The 23304-nt window shown below is 43.3% G+C and overlaps 1 protein-coding gene across 3 annotated transcripts in view; it reads right to left on the reverse strand.

Moving 5' to 3' along the window:
• Positions 1-23304, reverse strand: part of PLEKHG5 (pleckstrin homology and RhoGEF domain containing G5) — a 575902-nt gene that overhangs the window by 346275 nt on the left and 206323 nt on the right. For all 3 annotated transcript variants that reach the window (XM_086921583.1, XM_086921584.1, XM_086921585.1), the window contains exon 2: positions 14729-14858. In XM_086921583.1, the coding sequence (XP_086777709.1) occupies positions 14729-14858 (130 nt within the window). The remainder of the gene's footprint in view (positions 1-14728; positions 14859-23304) is intronic.

The following is a 23304-nucleotide window of genomic DNA, read 5'->3' on the forward strand; positions in this document are numbered from 1 at the left end:
TCCAGGCTGGGGATTCGTGATGGTGGTGAGTGTCCAGGTAAACTCTGTTAACCTGTAGCTTGCAGGGAGTCCACTCTTCAGTCCTTTTGAAGCAGGTTTGATTCACTGGGCGTAGTTCCAGATTGTGCAGCAGGCACAGTCATTTAGAGTGCAGGGTCTGGTGGGTGTAAATCAAACTTCCAGCATGGACCGCCTCTTCTTCCATTAGTTTCAAGCAGCAGATCTGAGAGGCTCTAACCCTCTCAGATACTTATTCCAACTTCTCTGGGCCAAGCAGGAGGGCACTCCTGTCCTATGAGGTGCAGGGCAATACCCCATGGTATGACCACATCCTCCAAAGCATGGCACTAAAGTCTTGCATAGAGTACAATTTCTCCAAAATTCAATATGGCTGAGTTTCCAGCAGAGGGTGAAGAGCAAACTAAACCGGCCTATAGGAAGTCTTATCTACATAATTTCTCTCCCTTTTGCATCTGCCAATTCCTTCTCTAAGCCTGCCATCTGGCTGGGAGTAGAGGGTAAAGGTGTAAATGAAACTGGTTTCTCCAGCCTTTTCCCTCCTTCCTTTGAAGAACATTATTTCCTATGCTCATCACCTTCTCCTCCCAGAAGGGCCCCTAACCCAAGGGGTCATTTATCACCTCTTCAAAGCAGCCTGGCTAATCCACTTTACTCCTACCAAACAGGTCAGAGCACTAGAAGGCTGAGTTTTGGCTTACAGACAATAACGTCTTATAACTTCTTGTCAATACATTTCAGGATAAATTCAACAATGGCCTATTGTTGTATTTATCAATACCATTCTACTTAGTCCTTAAATTATATTTTTATGACACCCCTTTCTTTAGTTATTAATCAATAACGTCTTGCCATGTTAACCTATGTGGCTGGGGATCTGCAATAGGGAAATTGAACTGGGCAATTTCTCCACCACCAGGGCTTATAAAACATATTTTATAAGTACCCTGCCTATATCTACAGGACGCTTCACACCTTGAACACCTAGGGGAGACTTTAGGGGTTCTGAATATGTACGAATATTTCAGATTCTCATTCCATAGTGCTCCTAGCAAAAACGTAAATTTTGGGAAACATGCAATTTCACTAAACCCAGGGCATATATATTGTATTTTATAAGGGTCCTCCAAATAAATTCCTGAAGCCCCGCCCACACACACATGCAAATACATCACATGCCATTACAATGCAGTTGTTACAACAACTGCATTGTTACAATGCGAAACAGTACATCGCAAGTTTTTAAAACGACTGGCTGTAGGGGGCGCGCTGGACTTAGGAATAGTATTATTCACTATTCTTACTCCAGTTTGTGCAAAAGCAGGGAAAGTGTTGGATTGTAAATCCAACACCAGCACACCCACTACAGCAAGTCGTTGAAACGACTTGCGATGTAACAGTACGAGTGGTAACAACACGGTTATTGTAACAACCGCGTTGTAAAGGTACCGCGTTGTGGAGACAGCATTGTAAATACCTAATATGCCAAAACATTGTAGTTTATTAATGTGTAAGTGCTCCAAACACCTAAGTCGAGTTTGGGCACAATTTGCATTTTAAAAACAGTCCTGCAACACAGGGCTGCTTTTAAACTAACCTCAGGCCTCAGGAGTGCACACATATAATTGCATTAAGGGCTGCCGGCCTGTAAACTGCCATGCCCTATTATATACTGGGGACTTAAAGGAGGTTTTGATACCCCTGCCCTGTTATGTTCTAGAGCCTTATAGGGGAGGTCATACCAATCATAGGGGTACCCTAACCCATAGTGTACCCTACTGTATGCCAATGTTTTCACCGTAGTCTTTTCAGCCTAGCACTGGCCCTGGGCCTGGTTAGGCAGAGCCCAGATGCAGTCAGAGTCAGTTACCACCAGTACCTATCAGCAAAAACTGGGGGGTGCCCAGGGCACAAGGAGGACTTTGCAACACTATTATATTCTGAAATTTCAGCAGAGTATCACACCTATGTTTCTTCAATTAGCCAACCTCTCTTTGAGCACTGCAAAAGTACCAATATCGTGGAAACATGCCAAGGTTATTTCTCTTCTAAAGAACCCTTTACTAGAAGCCACTCAGCCAGAAAACTATCATCCTATTTCCCTTCTGCCATTCCTATCCAAGGTTGTGGAGAATCATGTAAATATTTCCTAACCGCATTTATAGAGAAAAATCAAATATTAGATGTTTCCAAAAATAGATTCAGGCCATCACACAGCATCGAACATGCTCTTTAATAGTTGCTGAAGCCCTTTGCAGTACTGACGATGCCAGAAAGTACCAGTCTCTGTTAATCTTAGATTTATGAGTGGCCTTCGAGAATGCCTCACATGCAATTCTGCTATCTCGCCTCACTTGGTTTGCCTCTTTTTAGGTCAAGCCTGGGCAGCGCATGCATTGCTCTGTGAGGCGTGCTGTATTCAGGTATGGACTTGAAGCTCCGCCCACTCTCCACCCATATTTTTCATTGGCTTTGTCATTGTCCACTGTAAACTGTGGCTATTCATAGGTCAATAGGCTTAGTAGTCCCTCCTTAGTAACGCCTTGTCTTATTTAGTAACCTCCCATGAGAACACCCTTGTTACGTGTGTTGTTACTTAGTAGGCTTTAATTCAGCCTACGAGTACTATTTCCTCAAATAGCTTTGTCCTACCTGTTGCAGGCAGGACAAGTGCTCTCCGAACGCTTTAAGAAAAATCTTTATAGCATGGGCGCTGAACGCATTTGCAATGCAATAGGCCTCATATTTGTGAGACTTAAAGCTATTTGCATTATAAATGACAATGCCTTTTACTTATCTGTTTTAAAAACAACACATAAATAAACAGGCATTGTCATTTACAATGCCAATAGCTCAAATGCTCATAAACGCGAGACCAATTGTATTGCAAATGCTTGTTAAAAGAGAGGTCTTTTCAAGTTGTATTCCCCCCTTGTGCTTCATCCCAAAGAGTACTGATACACGACGGTCCTCAGAGTTCGGCAATCAACCCCACCCTTTTTAAAATTTACGTTAGACCCCTGGCTAAGGTAATGAAATCCTTCGGAATCTCTCTAGTGTCATATGCGGACGACAGTCAGCTGATTATTTCCCAGTCATCAGAGTCAACTAAGTCACTCATGGTGCTAGGTACTACCATTATAATCCACAGAACCGGCATGGATGGGTACAAACTCTGCACACAACCACCCAGCACGTCCCTTTGTTGATTATATGCGGCCCCAGACACCGTGGGTAGGTGAAGAAGTGCCATGATAAGATCATTTTGACATCACACTCACAGTGCCAATTGTGGCATATCTAGTATCTCGCCGCCCAACCCCCAATATCTAATCTGCTTTTAAACAATTCAGAAGGAACAGTTGCAGATAATTATTTATCCAATAAGCACTGAACAAAGACTATTGCATTGTGATGTTATGAGAAACCGGTCCCAGGATATTTGTTATCGGTCCAGGGAAGACATGGCTTGGCAGTTCGGGCTGGACTGTTCCCATGAGGCACAGAGTCAGACTGATTTGCATATGGCAATGTCTGAACTGGGGTGGGGGAGTGAGCTAAAGAATGATGATGGATTAAACCCAGATCAGTTGACGTGGGGTGAGTGCTTGCAATGTTTAACACTCCGCCCATCATCCCCTTTGGTTTTGCTTTGTTTGCCCTAAGTTGGCAGGGTATGCCCAGATGTGGGTCCCTCGCTCACTTTGCCACTGGATTCAAGCTAGCCTGGCTGATGACGGCTGATTAGCCAGAAACCAGTCCCAGGATGCTTGTTTCCGGACCAGGGAAGACATGGCTTGGTAGTTCGGGCTGGACTGTTCCCATGAGGCACAGGGTCAGACTGATTTGCATATGGCCATGTCTGAACTCGGGTGGCGGAGCGAGCTAAAGAATGATGATGGATTAAACCCAGATCAGTTGATTGGCGGTGAGTGCTTGCAATCTTTAATACTCTGTCCATCATCCCCTTTGGTTTTGCTGTGTTGTGAGATACACCAACAATTCCCTCTTGAAAAATGTCCATGTTGTCGAATTCATGCACCAACAGCAATGCCATGACTGGCAGGCCTCAACCTCAGAGAAAAGTTGCGGCTGCCATTTTGTGCATCAGGACTCTGTTCCAAGGGGGGTAAATACAATTTAAAAATGATAGAAGGAAGTGATAGAAGGGGTCAGGGTTATAGGTACCCTGACCCCGTGGCACTGATGGAGGGGCCTGCGAGGGATCCCACATGGGCAAGAAATTGTCCAAAATCACTTTTTTGTTTTTTTTAGCACCAGGATCCGTAGACACACCACGGTGCTCAGCATGACCCAGTGTACTCTGCGGCGGACAGCTGATCCAGACCCTAATTAAAAAATGCATATACCCACTCACAGACCCACACACCTTTTCACACATCTATCTCCACACAAACACTCACTCACTCACAAAGCACTCACAGACACACAAAACCACTCACACACCCACTCACAGACTGACACAGCCTCTGGCACACCAGCTCACTCACCCACTTAAATACCCCCACAACCTCTCACACTCCCACTCGCACATCAATACAGCCACTCACACGCCTGCTAACAGACCTACAAAACCACTCACTCACCCACTCACAAACCCACACAGCTATGTACACACCACACAACCACACACACACTCACAGATCCACAAAACCACTCACAAAGCCCCTCATAGACGCATTCACTCACACAACTACTAAACCACTCACACCCACTAAGCCATTCTCACACCCTTTAACACACCCACACAAAGGCAGTGATGCACTTATAGAAATTGCAATATAATATGTTTGTATTAAATGTGTTGATGTTTTAGTATTTAACGTGTGCTTTTGTTCGGGCACAGATCTGGGGATCAATAAAAAGAATAAAAATAAAAATAAAGTACCTTAACTTAATTTATTAATTTGTATTTTTAAACTATGTAATAAGAATGATTGTGTGAATAAAAGGTCTTAATAAACTTGTGAAAATGTATTATAGTAAATTGAGCTAATGGTTCAAATTGTAGAACACTTTATTATTTAGAAAACTGTGAAATTAACTAAAGAATACAAGGAAAAAGCATTAAAAAGCTGTACAAATTCACAGAAAAAGGTTACAAGGACATCAGCAGTCATAGTTACCCGAGCGAACTATAACTTATGCCTCTTGTAATGCACTGCTTATGCCCTCACATATTACATCACTCATGATATTGTCAGTGAAATCACTGCTGACATCAATGACATTTCATATGATATCACTGATTACATTATCCAGCAAAGTAAACTAAGAATACTTCATAAAATACCATCATTTTTCAAAATATGAAAAGGAGACAAGTGAGAGACCTACAGCAGAAAGCTTACTGTAACCTTATCAACCACTCCACTCACTTATCACCCAGGAGAGAGTTCTCAGCGGATAGTCCTGACTCTTCTAAACCACTACTCTAAACATTAATGACCAAAGTAAGACGTCTAATCATACAGGCTAGCCTATCGCAATCCACAATAATACCATTTGTCAACCTGGAAAGGGTTTTAGTGAAGACATCAGTTTTATAAAAACCACTACAACCCACACCCAGTAGAGAAGTCCTAGATGACGGGCCACTGAGTCACAACCCAACCAGCAGTAAAATTAATCTTCATCCTGGAGAATGGTTTCAGCGAACAGGTCAGTCTGGTGCAAACCCCTACTACACTGAGCCATCACCCTAAAAAGAGGTCTTAGTGAACAGATAAAATTATAGCAAACTATTACTACACTCATTCGTCATAAAAGAGATAGGTCTAAGAAAAGTGGTCAGTATCTCACAAAACACAACTAAACTCAGCCATCACTGTGGAGTATAATCTCAATGAACAGCTTTGACTGTCCCAAAGCACTACCATGCACCAGCAGGAAACACTTGTGAGCGTAGAGGCTAGTTCACTCATAGATAGTACACCAGCTATAAAAATGGTGTTATAGTTCAGATGGTATATGTTAGAAATACTAACACATTAGTAGTGCAGAAAGAATAATATTTTAACTTATGCAGTAGCTCAGTATATATCTTTCAGTGTCTGAAACCTTTACGAAACACTCACACTCACTGGTTGATATAATCAATGTCATCAGTGACCATGCCATGAGAGATGTAATATGTAAGGTAATAAGAAGTGCATTGCGGGGCATAATTTATCGTTAGGTAAGGTAACTATAACTGCTTAATCTCTATGGTTTTGTGGTGTAAAATCTGAACCTAACTCTAACGTCCTTGTAACTTTTGTTTTTTTACAGTGAGTGTGGGTGTGTCCATGAATATATTTATATATAGATATATTCCTTTTTTTGAATGGGAGAACCTGATTCCCTTGCTCACCCCTAAACCCTAAGAACATCCTTACCGGTCAATTCCCTTACTCACCCCAAACCCAAAAACATACCATTACCACCATATACCCTTACCCACCCCAAACGCTAAAAACCCCTTACCACCCAATTCCCTTACCCATTCCTAAACCCTAAAAACACCTTTATCACCCTATACCCTTACCTACCCATAACCCTAAAAACACCCTTCCCACCCTATTCCTTCATCCACCCAAACCCTAAAAAGACCCTTACCACGCAATTCCCTCAGCCACCCCAACACTAAAATCGCTCTTGCTACCCTATATTCGTACCCACCGCTAAACCCTAAAAAACCCTTACTTTAATTAAGTAACATATGTTTAGGTTGTTATGGTACAGTTGGCACCTGGATGTATACCCTATGGGGATGCCCAAGATTGGGGAGCCTTTTGTTGGAAGTGCTGGAAAACATGGGAGTGGCCCTAGGAACAGTCTTAGGCTAAGACGCTTGTACTGTTCTGGTGGAAAAGAGGAGTAGCAATTTCAGAATCAGAAGTGAGATTTTTTTGGGTGATTCTCTAGTGACTCATTCACTTATTTCCCAGACGTAAACAGAAGAAACCCCACCCTCTTTCTCATGGTTGATTATGGAAAATGAGAAATAGTATGTTTTTGGAAACAAATTGATAATGATAAGTGGAGTTTAAAAAGCTTCAAAGTCGATTCTTTAACTGGATCTATAATTTATAAGGGATAACCTTTGAATCATAAAAGTTCATTATGTTACAACAATGGCATACTTGTGTGGAAAACTTAGTATTAATAGAATGAATGTAGCATTTTTGTTTTTGATCGCTATTCAAGTATTCTCAAAAGCACATTACCCAAAGTCTCCCTGCATAGACAGGCACACCTGTGTGACATCACAATATTTATTTATAGTCCAGGCACCTGGGTTAACTGAAACCTTTTTATGTAGTGATATTCAGAGTTCTGCATGGGGGTAGAATACCTGCAATGCGCCTTAATCACAGGTTTTCGACTGTAGTCACTGACCCTCAGGTAGACTAGAAAAGATTTATATTGCAGGGTTGTTCTGACAACATGCTTGAAAAACATTCGTTTTTGAAAGCGTGCATTCTCCTAGTAGACTTTTGTACTGAAGCAGCAAGTTGTGACTCGTCACTTCAGATTAGTTTTTAGGTCGAAGCCTACCACTGCACTGTCTGGTTTGTTAAGATATCTTAGGGCTATTCAGAAAGGTTCCCTGGGAATGCATTAGCCTATTGCTTACCATTGGCTTTGTGGTTTGTAATTGTAACTCACATTTTCTGCCTTTATTTGCTTTAGGCTGTCCAGGGTGAGTTAATCCCTCCTAAGGATCAAAGCCTTTTCATACCAACGCTCATTGTATTCTTCCATGAGTGCTGCTTTCTGTAAACAGGTCTATAAACTTTGTTCTTATCTTGTCATATATGCTCTGCATTCAAAGACCAAGATCAAATGTCAAGCTCTGCCTTCTGAGGGAGCTTGGTGTTTACTTTTCTTTCTCGGATTCCGAAGTGAGAGGATTTATGTGACAATCTTGCAGAATACTGGGGGTAGGAAAGGGTTTTTTTCTGGCACACAACAACATTTAAAAGAACTGTGCCAGTATTACAGAATGCATCAGAATTAGGAACACAAATGAAACACATTTTAATTAATTTTTTATTAATTCCGAAGTGTGTTGGAAACAAATAATTTAATATGCTCAAAATAAATCATTACACTAGGTGATGCCATTTTCACACATTATCTTTTGTGTGCTGTATAGTTTTATAAGTAAAACTGTATGTCTGTGCAAATGCAATGGTCATTTCAATTGAAGATTTATTGTTTGTAATGGCAGTTTGCTATCACACCATGCATTCTCCACTCTACGCCACTCAACTCTACTCTACACCATACCAATTTACACCACTCCACACTAGTGCACTCTTTTCCACTCTGCACCACTCAACTCTATGCCACTTTACCCCACACCTCTCTACTCTACTCTGTATCACTCTACTCTATGCCAGTGCACTGTAGGCCACTCTACTCTACACCATTGCACTCTACACCACTCAAATCTATTCGGAACAACCCCACTCTACACCAGTCTGCAACACTGAACTCTATGTCAATACACCCTTTGCCATTGCAGTTTACTCTGTAACACTCAACTATATGCCCCTGCACGCTACACACATTCACTCTAGGCCTCTCTAGTTTAATCTGCACCACTGCATTCTATGCCCCTGCACTCTACGCCACTTTACTCTACATCATTACACTTTACACCACTCTACTGCACTCTACTCTGCACCCCTCCACTCTACGCCACTTCATGCTACTCTTAAACAATCTACTCTATGCCAATCCACTCTAAACAACTGCACTCTACTCTGCACCATTGCTCTCTACACCACTGTTCACCACTTCACTCCATTCTCCGCCACTGAACTCTACGCAGCTCTACTCTCCATTACTGCACTCTACACCACTCTAATCTTCATCACTGCACTCTACGCCACTGCACTCTGCGTCACTCCACTCTAAGCCACTGTGCTCTACACCACTCCACTCTGAACCACTCTACGTCACTGCACTCTCTGCCACTGTACTTTGCACCACTGCATTCTACTATGCACCACTCTAAACTATACCACTGCATTCTACAATGCTGAATTCTATGCCACTGCACTGTACTCAACTGCACTCTATGTAACTATACTCTGTAACACTCTACACCAATGCACTCTACGCCACTCCACACCACTGTATTCTACTCTGCACCACTGTACTCAACATCACTGCACTCTACGCCACTCTATTCAACACAACTCTTTGCCACTTCATTCAATGCCAATGCACTCTACAACACTCAACACCACTGCACTCTACAACACTCTACTCTGCAACACTGCACTTTACACCACAAACATCTGTGCCACACTACTCTGCACTACTGCATTCTATGCCACTGCACTCTACTCTGCTTCACTCCACTCTACACCACTGCACTCTGGAACACTGTACTCTACGCCACTGCACTCTACGGCATTATATTCTACCCTGCACAACTCTACACCAATATACTCTGTGTCACTCTAATCTACTCTTCAGCATTGCTCTCTGCACCACTGCACTCTACTATGCAACACTCTAATCTAGGACACTGCAAAATACAACGCTGCATTGTACACCACTGATTTCTATGACCCTCGCTGCACTCTATTCCACTGCACTCTATGCTACAATACTGTGCAACACTCTATGCCAGTCCACTCTACTCTATGCCACTCCACTGGGCGCCACTCTAAGCGACTCCACTCAATGCTACTCCAATACATGACACTCTCTGCCCCTCCACCCTAAAACACTATACTCCACTCTTTGCCATTCCACTCTCCGACACTCCACACCACTCCCCTCTATGCCACAAAAGTTTAGCCTTGCTGAAAGCAGCTGCGCGGGTGTACAATATGGCTTAAATACATTAGCAAAACCAATAGTTCTTGTATAGGTGAGATCTATTGGCTTTGCCAATGTTTGTTTTGTAGCGGCCTCCACCACAGTATATGGGGGTTCCATCATATCGTGGTGGAATACGAAGATGCATTTCCTAAACAAGAAGGCTTTGCACTGAAGTTTTGCTGGATGAGGGTATTCAGTGTTTGCGTAACATACTTCTGTACAAAGACATCTGCCGTGGGCTGAATGTCATTCTGCTCAATGTGATTTCTGCTGACTGCTGTAGTGAGTCAGACCTCCTTTATGGGAGCACTTGGTGGAAGGGAGTTGTACCGCCCTGGAAACATGTCTCCACCACATACCACAGTTAGGATGGCCAGCAGCTCCAGCAATCTAACTCTCAAAAAGGCCTCCTGAGACTGTTGGTTTGTTTTTCCAAGATGAGTTAATATTAGCCAGTTAGCAGTTACATGCTTGCATTTGCATCTGAAAGGCTGTAGGCTATCTGTACCCTCTCACTAAATTAGCTATTTAAGCCTTGATTGCCTACCAGAAGCACTGAAACTTGAGAACTAACTTTTATTTTGCATTTCACAAGTTTGCTAAGTGGCATTATGATGCCATTAGCCATTCCTGGCCTTTCAGCCAATGGCATATTGCATTGTCGGGCTTGCACTTTTTCTTTACAGAATCCAACGCATTACAAATACTGTATTTTCTGCACTCCATAGTTTTGATGAGATACAAACGTATCTTGGTAACATCTGGGCTGATCTTTTCTGCTGGAGTTCATTCAGGTCCAGGATTGTTCGAGAAGGGTCGGCGGATCCATGCCAGATTTTTAAAACACCCAGATGAACAGATTCACATACAATTAGTGTAAAATGCAATAATTTACATATTCAATGAATGTCCTCAGACCAGGTCCTCGCATAAGTCCAGAGAGGCCTGGTACCCTCACAACTGGTGAACCTAAGCCATATTTTCATGTTTAACAAAGGGCAAAAATAATTGGGTTCCAACTCTTAGATCCACTTTAGGCTAAGTACAAATGGCCCTCTGCAACCACCCTATTGGGACCCTAGCCTGAAAATTAGGCCTGGATCCAGCACTCATACATCAGCATTGGACAACTCTTACTGATAAAAGACCGTGGTGGATAATGACCATGCGATGAGTTACAGGAAGCTTGAAGTTTCAAAGGGTGTTTGTGATTCTGACGATATGCGGTGTGAGTTCACTAGGTCGAATAATACTACTACAATTTAAGCAAGTTTAATGAGTTTTTTTCATCTGGCTTTCCGGTGGTGTTTCTAGTACCGAAGATGCAAGCTGTTTAGCCAGAAGGACAAACATGATGGCACTTTCCTTGTCTGCAAAACTTTAATAAAGATGAATGACTGAAACAAAAAGTCAACAGGTACACATGCATGGAAAAACAACAGTATTATCAAGACCAATGTGGCACTGACCTACGTTAGGGGTAGCAATTGGGGGTAGATATGCCCTCTAAGCAGTGGATCTATTGCTTATTTTGTGCTCCGCCTTATCACACTTCTAGAAAATACAATGCAATATATCAACAACATAAACATAAGTGGTCGTTATTGCACACCGGCGAACTTTGGAACTCACTACTCTCCGGACAAAAAAACTCAAAAGTCACCTCATCTTCAAGAAAGCCATCAAACATCGCTGTTTAAAGCTTCACACATCAAACAATCCATAGACAACTAAATAACAACATCTACAACCACTGATGGAGAGAACAGGTCTAACACGCTGGTTAATCACTTGCCCATGAGGTACATTCAAAGGTGCATGAAGCATATTCTATCGATTTTCATACACCCTATAAACACTGCCCTGCATAACAGCATTGGCACATTCAATGTACCATGAAGAAACCATGTGTTCAGACCTTGTGTACAACAACTAACTCTTCCCAACTGGAACCTATGGAAATACCACACCTCTCCAACCAAATATTCAGGGCCGTCCTTCCATCAGAAAAGACTTGAGATCGTTTAGAGTGCCATGATACCACAATATTGGCAGTTGTAATATATACATATTGTTAGACCCAGCGGGTTCTGGCTGGTTGGGGCGCATCGAAGCCAGACAGAATCCACCTAGATACGATGAGTACGCTACACGTGTCTGATAACCTGTGCTCATCCTTGGGTGGCTTGGCCCAGAGCAGTCAGGCTTATCCTCAGAGTCAAAGAGTAAAGTATTGGCACAACACCACCCTCGCAACACACGGAGGACACTACAAAAAGACACAACATATTATGTATATAACACTGGTCTTTATATTACACACTCATTGAAATCAAAATGATATACACATTGGATATATGCTTTACAGTTATATGCAATTGTCAATTTCTCCCATTAGCAGCAGAATGTCATAAACACATATATACTAGTCATATGTATTCACTTGCCCCGTTATTTCCTCAGCCTCGTAAGCAACATCAGCTCATGTGCATGATTCCCCGAGGTGTTCCTGATCCAAGCAATCCCTCCCACATCAAAAGAGATAAAAACATATTTACAGGCTGTTCAAAGGTACTCCACTATCCCACAAACACATTAGCATAGGCCACAGCATTCCCAAAATTACATATCCCGTACAGTTGTAATGGTCAAGAAAACATAGGTTTTGAGTACGCCTCGTGACCCAGCCCCTCATCCACTCAAAATACACCAGCCACCGGTAAAGGTTAAACCTGCTGGTGACACTTTCATTAGATTGTTGGGCCACCTACAGCAGATGGAAACAGTTCCTTGGTTTCATCCCTCCAGATTAGGCCTGCAGGTATTTAGCAGCACCTTCACTAGTGCGGGATCACTATATCGCCCATAGCCAAAAGACTGTGACACTGGAAGCCTGGGTGATACCAAACTGGGGAAATGTTTCCCCTCATACAGAGGTGTGAACTGCAGTTACTCCAAGCAGCCAACCGTGGGTGCACATAAGGCACAACGTGACCCCCTTCAGTCTAGTCATGATATTCTCAACAACGGAGTACTTTGTGGCGTGGGTCCGGGGAGAGGGAGACAGTGACCTTGTATGGAGGCTACGATGTCAGGCATTGTCTTCCTCCCGATCTGGAGGTCAGAGACAGCCTAGGCTTCCAGCTCGGGTTCCTTGGACTCAGCAAACTTCCCCTAACACCCCTCGGACACCATATGCGATGGAGTGAGAGCTAGCACAGGTTTCTGGTTGCAAGCCTGAGTCCCTTGCACTCTGAAAACTTCACCAGGCACTCCTCAAACTCCTCAGGTTCTGGAACCCCAGGTAGGCCGCTGATCTTTGCAAGCACACTCCTCTGCACAGTGTGATTGTGGCATACGTCAGAACAGTACTTGTCCCAACCAAGGATCACTTCCACCTGTTTCCGCCGCACCCTGCGCTGACCCTACAATCTCATGGAAATGGGGAGATCCTTTATGTCCCTGGGATCTCGTGGACAGGAGGCCAGCCATACGGCCCTTCAAGAGTGCTTAGGCACCCAGGCCACGAAAGTTGGCAATTAGCTGCAGGCCAGCAACATCCAGGCAAAACCCCTCGAGTGATAGTCCCCTTTTTGGAGCACGACAAGCCCCAGTCCACCACAAGTTTGCGGATAATCCAGTTGCAGTCGCTCCAGCCCCAATGTTTCTTATTGTCGATGTTCCAGCATTGAACCAGCCTAGTATGTTTCCAATCCCAAAAGCATCTCTAACTCCTGAGGGCAGAGCACCAGTAGGTATACCCACAACAGCCTTTGAGGATGATATCAGTTCAAAAGGCCACCTTTGAAATGCACAGGCCCTCTCAACGTGATGTCCTGTCTGCCATCCTACCCTAGGTGGTTAATCAATATATTTAGTGGGCCAAGAACCTGCCCCTTGGAATGCAGGTGCAAACTCCACCCTGTTCTATCCGTCCCATGAAGGTCACTCAGAGTCAGAAGGCTGCAGTTTCCCTTGAGCCCCTAGTTTATGGCCTCTATCAGGAATACACAGATGCAGCTGCCCCCCCCCCCCCCCAGCACCCAGATATGGATTGGAGACAGACTGACAGGCACACAGAGCCACAAGCACAGAAATGCCTACTTTCCCAAAGTGGCATTTGCACATTAGTAATGTCGAATCCACTCGCATAACGTAAGAGCATTTGCCATTACTTAATCATCAATATCAAACACTATACTACTACTCTAATGCATGTAGGAAATACAGTTTAATAGCCTATCCACTGATCCCCCCCATGTTAATCTATGTAAGAAACGGCCTCACCGTACCAAATACACCATCTGCTGCCATTCACTACCAGTGCATGTAGCATGCCCATGCCTTGCCACTTACTGACAACTCACCCTGCCTCCAGGGAGTACCCTACCCCGATGTAGTGAGAGACAGGCAATACATTGGCAAGTAATTTTTTAAATGCCAAGCCGAGTAACAGTAACCTGCACACACAGCGCTCTCCATGGCAAACCTGTGGCACATCTGAAGAGCTACGTCAGTGGGTGGCACAACCAGTGCTGCAGGCCCACTGAGGAGCATTTGAGTTACATGCCCTAGGTATATGTCTTACCCCTAGACAAGGAACTTACAGCTAACTCAAACCAGCCAATCATGTATACACCAACCACCAGTAAGTATAAGACAAGCACAGCGCTTTGGCACTGAATGGCAGTGTCAAAGCACTCACAGTCCTAAGGCTAGCACATAGATTATCGGAAAAACAGAAGAGACAAAAGCAAAAAGCTGAGGGAAAGAACCCTAAAATGGGCCATTTCCAACACATATACACAGTTTGGTAATATCTTAGTTAAAAGAATGGGTGAAGCATACAAGTTTTCTCAGTTACCTTGTGGAGGCAAGTCAAAGCGGATGTGTCTGTCAAAGTGCATGGTGCTGTGGAATTTGCTGTCACATGACTCGCACAAGTTCAGGGGACTCTGGCGATTCAGCTGCTGGCAGTCTGCATGATGGCAAACCTGAAAAAGAGAATAACAAAGCAAAGGCTATCAGACTAGGGCCACACCTGCAATGCACTGTACTAGACTAAAAAACAATGTACATAGAAGCCACTTGCAAATACGATTGTTTTGCAAAATAAAGATATCGAAATTCAACAAGAAAATGCAGATTTTGTAAAGAGTATTCTGCTGTCTTTCTTTTTTGAAGTACAAGCCACTACCCACCAAAAGCACCCCATTTACAATATATTGCTTAAATTGGGTCCATGGAGAAACATATACAGCCAAAATAAACAACGAAAATAGGATTAGCAAAATGTAGGCTACAGAATTAAAAGAATTACAAAAATTCTTGTCAAAATATTATCCTGCAAAAAAATCCGTAATCTATCCAGCTTGTTTCACTTGTGACATATGATAGATTTGAGTTAAATAGCTAACACTACTGTAGGCATATTTTGGAACAAGGTATTGTGGTGGGTTTAGGGGTATTAAACTTTTTTGTCGTGTCATGTCAAATATTCTTGTAGAGCGCACTTATCACCAGAAGGTCTCAAGGCGCTTGCAGCAAAAAAACAGCAACAAAAGACAGCAAACCTAAACTGCCAAAACGATTACTTAGGAAAAAGCCAGGTTTTAAAGTTTTTACAAAAGCATTTATGATCCACTATGGATGGGAGGTGTGATGGCAATTTATTCCATAGCATGGGGACAAGGTAAGAAAAAGAGCAACCACCACTACAGGACATACGAAGGCGCAGCTGAACAAGATATGATTTAGTACCGGACCGTAACGATCTCCTTGGTATATACCATTGGGTTTTTTTGCTAGGTAGTTAGGGCCGATATCGTACATTATCTTGTTTGTGAGACTTAAGATTTTAAAGTGGCTTCTTTGTCGCACTGGAAGCCAATGAAGAATTTTAAGATTTGGAACAAAAGGGGATCTAGGGGGAAGATCAAGAACCAATCTGGGCGCAGTTTTCTGAAGGGTCTGAAGCTTGGAAAGCTGGTCTTCATTAAGTGCTGTGAACAGGGCATTACCGTAATCAAGACGGCTAATGACTAAACCCTGCACCAGAGGTTTCCTTTCTTTTGTAGATGGTTATTTTTGAATAACAATTCAGAGTCTTTATTTTGTGTGATGTAAATTTACATATTTTATACTTTTGCTAAATACCCACACTGTGACATGATTTCTCCTACTGCACACTTTAAGTGTATCTGCATAGCTGTATGGCATACATCTTTAGGTCAAAGCCCATCAGATAGCGTAGCTGTCTGGTTTACTAAAGACATCTTGGGGGCACTTGGACAGGTTCCCTGAGAATGCATTACATCCATTGCTTACAACTGGCTATGTGGTTTGTAACTCACATTTGCTTGCTTATTATTTGCTGGCTTTATTTATTTTAGGCTGTACAGCTTCAGTTCGTCCCTCCCATGGAGCATACCCCATTTACTGAATTCTTCCACTTGCTCACTTTCTGTAAACAGGCCTTTCAATCTTGTTCCTATCGTATTCCATTTGCTGTGCATTCAAAGATAGAGTGGTGTGTCCAGCAATCAATGTGAGTGAAATACCAACTGATGGTTGAACTGTCCAGGACATATATGTTTGGCAACACGCTGCAATGGCGATTAGATACACAGCCATTTTGAAAGGAAGTCCTCTCTTTATGTTTACTAATGGGCTCGCATTTAACAGGGACTAGTTGTTAGTGTAATGAAACTGACATGATTAAGGTGGGATGTCGAAACGCACCGTCAATAAATTTTAATGATACAGACCGTTCAGTGCTCTGTTTGTTCTGTTGGGGAGCGTTGGTGGAATAATAATGCATTATTACTACAAACTAACGATGGAGGCACATGTTCAAGCGTTCAGAAGAAGGCTTGTGGAATTGGTGGCAATGGATTTTTCAAACTGCCAGAATCGCCATTACTATCTTTGGAATATGTAGATCGCCTTGCTAAAGGGACATTACTTAATGGATTGGTGCCCGTCACTCAGACTGGGACCTTCCAGAACATAACTAAATGGCAAGTGCGGTAAAACAATGGCGTATTAATGAACACTGTCAATGTACGGAGAGGATTGTTATACCTGGCGGCTGTGTTATATGGTGCGTTCAACAGTCAGTGTGAGTGAAATACCAACTCTTGGTGGAAATTGTTCAGGACATATATGTTTGGCAACAAACTGTAATGGCGAAAACCAGCCATTTTGAAAGGAAGTCCTCTCTTTATGTTTACTAATGGACTCGCATTTGATGGGGACAAGTGATAGTGTTATGATATTGACATGATTAAAGGGGGATGCCAAAACGCGTCATCAATACATTTTAATGATGCAGCCTGTTGAGTGCTCTGTGGAGAGCGGGGTGGATTTTATATATATATATATATATATATATATATATATATATATATATATAATAGTATTTCCTCTATGTCCATCAAAATGACATGTGACTGCACTTTGCACTTTAAAAAGGGTTGAGCACTCTGGAACGCCATGTGACCAAGGCCGCTGGGACGGCCGAAACGCGTCATGGCAATCTGTCTGTTGGCTAAATAAAGTATGCTGAAGATAAGTTGGTCCTTGCCTCGTATTTCGCTGATGGAAAGCGTAGCTGCTGCGAGGTATTGCAGATAATTACTGGCATTGGATTGTTGCCGGTACTGGTCCCCCTCCTCTGCAAGTAGGCTTCACGGCAAGCAGTCCGAAGTCGCCGGGCATCTGTTAAACCCCTTCCGCGTGGAGGAGTGTTGGCGGGGACCCCGGGGGGCACTTTTCGAATCCCATTGAAGGGAAGGAGTGAAGCCATCCAATTGATCGTCACCCGGCAGGAGTAAGCGCTGGAAGCAATCACTGACCCAGAGGCTGCAACAGACCGGGACGCCGTGAGTGGGACCTGTGGGGACCTGTGGTGTCGTTTGAGAGAGCAAGCGGCAGAACCCCCTGTGTGTCCATTGAAACGCGGCCCGTGGTATGGACGGAAAACATATGCGGTGACGATCGACGGAAAGAGGAGGTACGTGCATAACCGCCCGTTGTTGGCATAGTGCCGACGGAGACTTCTTGTGTATTGGGGCCGGTTAATTACGCGAATTCAGCACTTAAAGTTGGAGTCAAAACAGACGGAAATGTCAGGCGATGTACGGAGGGCCCGGGAGCTCGCCGCACAGGAGATGTTCTCAGATGAAATAGAACATGAAACTAACATTGAGAAGGAGGTGGGGGAAGGGGGGCAAAGCGGTGCTGAAAATAGCAACATCAGAGATTTGTTTAAAGAGCTGGAGAAGCTAAAAAGAAATGAGCAATCCAAATGGTGGGAAGCCCGCTCCCTAAAAAGGTATCTCGATGTTGGCAGAGTCCCCAGGGGGCTACGCATTATGCTGGCCCCTAGCTACGACACACCCAACCCCCTGATGATGGTAGAGTGGGGCCAGTGTAACCTAGAGTCCTCGCGCAAACTGATGCAAATCTTAGTGAAATTTGCTGAGATAGACGGGGAAGAGCTACAAAAAAAGATAGATGCGCTTGAGGAGAAAATCAAAGCACAACTAGGCGACAAGGAAACCCCAAAATCCACAAAAATGAGGGATGAAATGGTAACGAGATTATCCAAAGAGGAGGAGAAAATCAAGACCAGGAAAATATACAAGTTTAAAAGAGACAGAGACGACTATGCAAACGGCCAAATATTTACTTTTGCGCGCCGATATGACAATCTGAGAGCAGCCACAGCCAGTAAACGAGGTGCAGCAAGTAAAGGGTCGGCTCTACCAGAAACAGATGATGTATCGGTATACAGCTCTGCCGCAGAGAGTGGTTCTGATAATGAGAATGCAAGAAGTAAAAGTAATGTTGTGTTAACCTTGGGGGAAGAGTTGGCGGTTTTAAAAAACAGCAGAAAAGCTACCCTAAGACCGCGCTTCCAGGGAAAAACGACACAACCAAATCCCAGCGCAGGAGGGGCAGGAGAAAAGCCGCCAAACAAAGAAGAGATGACCAAGCGCGGACGGGGCCGGGGGCGTGGAGGAACCAGGAAGCCCCAGCCTTAGCCACATGTACTGTAGTGGATTCACTAAGTGGTGAGAGCTTGGAAACACAGCTAGCCATGGAACAATTACAAGCTAAATCCATAATAAACCTGAGCACCGTGGTTCTATCAGCTGCAGATCGGCAGCTTCTGAGCTTAGGTCTAAGTTTCTGCCCTGAATCTAATTTCTCATACACAAGGACAAGGGCTGACATTTATCAATACATACGGAAAATAAAGCTAAAAAAGCAATTTGTGCATAAAACAGTTGGCCCAAACATGGCACCATCCAAATCTGGGACAAGCACCTCCGAACTGGCAGTTAGCGACTTAAACCTATTCCATGATATGTGCCAGCTAGGAAGTGAGGAAAGTATGGGGACACAAGAAATAGTGGCGTCCAGTGGACAAAAGAAGCCAAGCACCCCATTCAAGCCTAAATCCAAGTATATTCCCCTGGCTGCACGGGATGGGCTTGATGCTTTCAGTGACGCGATTGTACGACAAATTAAAAGGCTGGCTCAAAACAACAATGAAAATAAGCGACAATACACGAACCAAGAGAGAAAACTGAATCAATTGTCAACAAAGTTAAAGGATGCTGAAGTAATAGTTCGTAATTCCAATAAAGGCGGAAATATTGTCTTGTGGCCCATCACAAATTATCTCGAGGAGGCGCATAGACAATTGGATGACATCCAATGTTACAACAAAAGCAACCCACAGAAATATAGGATTATGCTGGAAAATTTATGCAGGAATCTGGTGGCATGGAAAGTACTTGGTATGCTAAGTGGGGATGAGTTCAAGTATTTAAAGAAGGACCACCCACTGGTTCCATACATATACTTTATACCTAAAGTTCATAAAAACATTACTGCAGCGCCAGGAAGGCCAATTATTGCGGCGTGTGGCGGTCCCTTGGAAAACCTCTCTAGGTATATCGACTATTTTTTGCAGCCACATATGAAATTCCTGAAATCTTACGTACAGGACTCAAGTGATTTCTTGCGTAAAGTAGAGGAGATCGTGTGGACACCAGACCTGTTGTTAGTTACATTGGATGTCAGTTCCTTATATACATGTATTAAGCATAGGGAGGCCTGCGTGCATGTGAGTACTATCTTAGCCGCAGGCCAATGGAATTAGCCCATCACACCAAGATGCTTTTGGAAATGTTGACATTCTGCCTTGAGAACAATTACTTCATGTTTAATAGACAAATGTTCCAACAAGTTCAGGGTAAGCCAATGGGGGCCAGTTTCTCTCCAAGTTATGCGTGCCTGTTTATGGGGTGGTGGGAGGAACTGGTCCTCAAACGCAAATTTGAACAATACTGCACTTCAAATATAATCTGTTGGTTTCGTTTTATTGATGATCTTTTTATTGTGTGGCATGGTTCTGAAGAAAGTATTTTAAATTTCATACAGGAAATCAATGAAAATGATCTTAACTTGCATTTTACCTCTAGTATAAGTAAGGAATCGGGGACATTCTTAGATGTGCAGGTTTTATTATCAAATAATGTTCTTAATACTACCCTTTTTAGAAAACCGACGGCAGGGAACACTCTTTTACATGCAACAAGTGCCCATCCACAGCATTTGGTCAAATCTATACCCTATGGTGAGATGCTACGCATCCGCCGTATTTGTAGCAACAATGAGGATATGATCATCAAGCAACAAGAAAGCCTTACAAGATTTGTGGATAGGGGTTACAGTATTAAGATAATACAAACCGCCATAAGAAAGTCACGGCTCAAAGCAAGAGGTGAACTGTTAACATATAATCAACAAGCATTGGAAATGCAATAGGTCTCGCATTAGGAAAGTTTGAGCTATTGGTCTTATAAATGACATTTTTTTTATTGATGTGTTTTTTAAAATAGCTAAATTAATAGCTTTGTCATTTACAATGCCAATAGTTATAACTTTCGCAAATGTGACACCTATAGCATTTGTAATGCAACATGTTTTGTATTTACGTGACTTAGATGTATTGATATTACAAATAACAATGGCTTTTAATTTTTTTAAATAATTAATACTTAAATAATTTATTTAATTTGTAATGTCAATAGCTTAAACTTTTGTAAATAACTTTTGTGAAGATTATGTTCAGTGTTTTTTATTGTGACGAAAATCCAAGAACAGAAGTGAAATATTAACATCTTTTTGTGATTTGTAATAAAGCTTGAAAACAGCTTGAAACATTGAAAGAACATATTTGAACCAGTGATGCTGTGGTTGCGCTAAGTGCTGCTGTGGTTGCGCTGAGTGCTGCTGTGGTTGCGCTGAGTGCTGCTGTGGTTGCGCTGAGTGCTGCTGTGGTTGCGCTGAGTGATGCTGTGGTTGCGCTGAGTGATGCTGTGGTTGCGCTGAGTGATGCTGTGGTTGCGCTGAGTGATGCTGTGGTTGCGCTGAGTGATGCTGTGGTTGCGCTGAGTGATGCTGTAGTTGCGCTGAGTGATGCTGTGGTTACGCTGAGTGATGCTGTAGTTGCGCTGAGTGATGCTGTGGTTGCGCTGAGTGATGCTGTGGTTGCGCTGAGTGATGCTGTGGTTGCGCGGGGTGATGCTGTGGTGGTGCTGGGGTAGTGCTGAGTGATGATGTGGTGATGCTGAGTGGTGCTGTGGTGGTGCGGGGTGATGCTGAGTGGGAGATGGGGAGAGGGAGAAAAAGGAGGGAGAGGGTAAAGAGAGGGAGAGAAGAGAGGGAAAGGGAGAGAGGGAGAGGGAAGGGAGGGAAAGGGAGAGAGGGTAGAGGGAGAGAGGGGGAGGACGAGAGGGAAGGACGGAGGGGAGAGAGAGGGGAGAGGAGAGCAGGCAGAGTGGGAGAGGGAGAAAAAGGAGAGCAGGGGGAAGGTAAATAGAGGGAGAGAGGAGAGAGAAAGGGAGAGGGTGAGAGAGGAGAGAGGGAAGTGAGGGAAAGGGAGAGAGTGAGAGTGAGGACGAGAGGGAAGGAGGGAGAGGAGAGGGAGTGGAGTGAGAGAGGGAGAGAGAGATAAAAAAAAATAAAAAACTGGGAAGCCTTGCTTCAAAAAGAGGCATACCTTATGTTTTACTTATTTGTAACACAATACTGATATTGCCGACCACATTAAACATGTTAGGATGTTGTCCGAGCATGTGATTTCATAAGAGTTCCATCTATTAATTGGAGAACTTCAAATTGTCACCCTACATAAATCTAAATGAAACAAACGTATGTTTGACATGATATAGACTACCGATTTAAGGTGTGCATTGGTCACACAGACAGGCAGTTAGGTGTAAATCGAAGAGAGGGCGCTACTGCATGCTTAAACAAAAGACTAATCTTAATATTGCGGGTAGCAGTTAACAGGTTTTCAAACTTTAGTAAGTTAGCAGGTCATCATCAGTACAAGAAAATATTGATCAGGGAGTTTTTAATCTGCCGAGAGGTCAGTTCAAGAGGTACAAATAAATCTTGAATCCACCTAGTCAGAATATTGTACGGGTATCCTGAAATTCAGTCCTGTACAAGACACTTCCTAGAAGTTTAGCTCTTTGGGAATGTTGGCAACACCCACACAGTTGGACTTGCATTTCTTATACCTCTCCCACCCTTCTTGCTTACATATGTTTTTGTACCAAAACAGTTGATGTAAATTGAAACACATGTAATCTATAATTGTCTCTGGGGTGAGCTGGGGCCATCTGAGAATGCTACAGAACACAAAGCCCATTCATTCATTAGTGCCTGGAGACACTAGCATCCTTCTTTGCAGCACGTTTGTAGAGCTAGTGATTTCTTCCTCAGCTTGGAAGCTGGGGAAAGAGCTAAGTGAACTAATGACTCCACTGAAGAGTAAAAAAAGTGATCACATAACGTGTAAAACGCTCTGATACCTTCGGGTCTAGCTAGCTATACAAATTTAAAACAATAACAGGCTCCAAATTCAGTCTTTCATCCTTACGAGTCGAAAAAAAGGGTAACATTGAGTTGGGTAGTAATGTACATATCAGTGCCTAGATCCCAAACACAAAATGGTAGACAGCGCTATGTACAGTTAATTGTGTTATTTTTGTCTTCCAAAGCCGTACATAAGTTGGCTCAACAATACTTTTTCCGGGCTAACTAAAAAAATTTTACATTAAAAGTAATACCTGTGGCGTACACATTCCTTGCACTGGCTGTGTTTTCAAAAACTTAAACCGGTGCGAAATATTTCGCGAGTCTCAGGCCACACATCCCCGCAGCTGGTGAAAGGAGGTGCAAGCGGAACCGAGTGGTGAAGAACAGAGGTGAAATGAGCAACACTGAACAAAAGGCGCGCCCTCTGAAGTGTTGTGGCAGCTTTAACATCTTTTCTGTGACGTGGCCGAGGTGCGAATGGCGGCGGCACAAGCTACAGTCAGGTCCCTGCTAGAGGACTGCAGCAACATGGGG

This window comes from Lissotriton vulgaris, chromosome 5 (assembly GCF_964263255.1).
Source record: "Lissotriton vulgaris chromosome 5, aLisVul1.2, whole genome shotgun sequence".
In the NCBI taxonomy this organism is placed as follows: Eukaryota; Metazoa; Chordata; class Amphibia; order Caudata; family Salamandridae; genus Lissotriton; species Lissotriton vulgaris.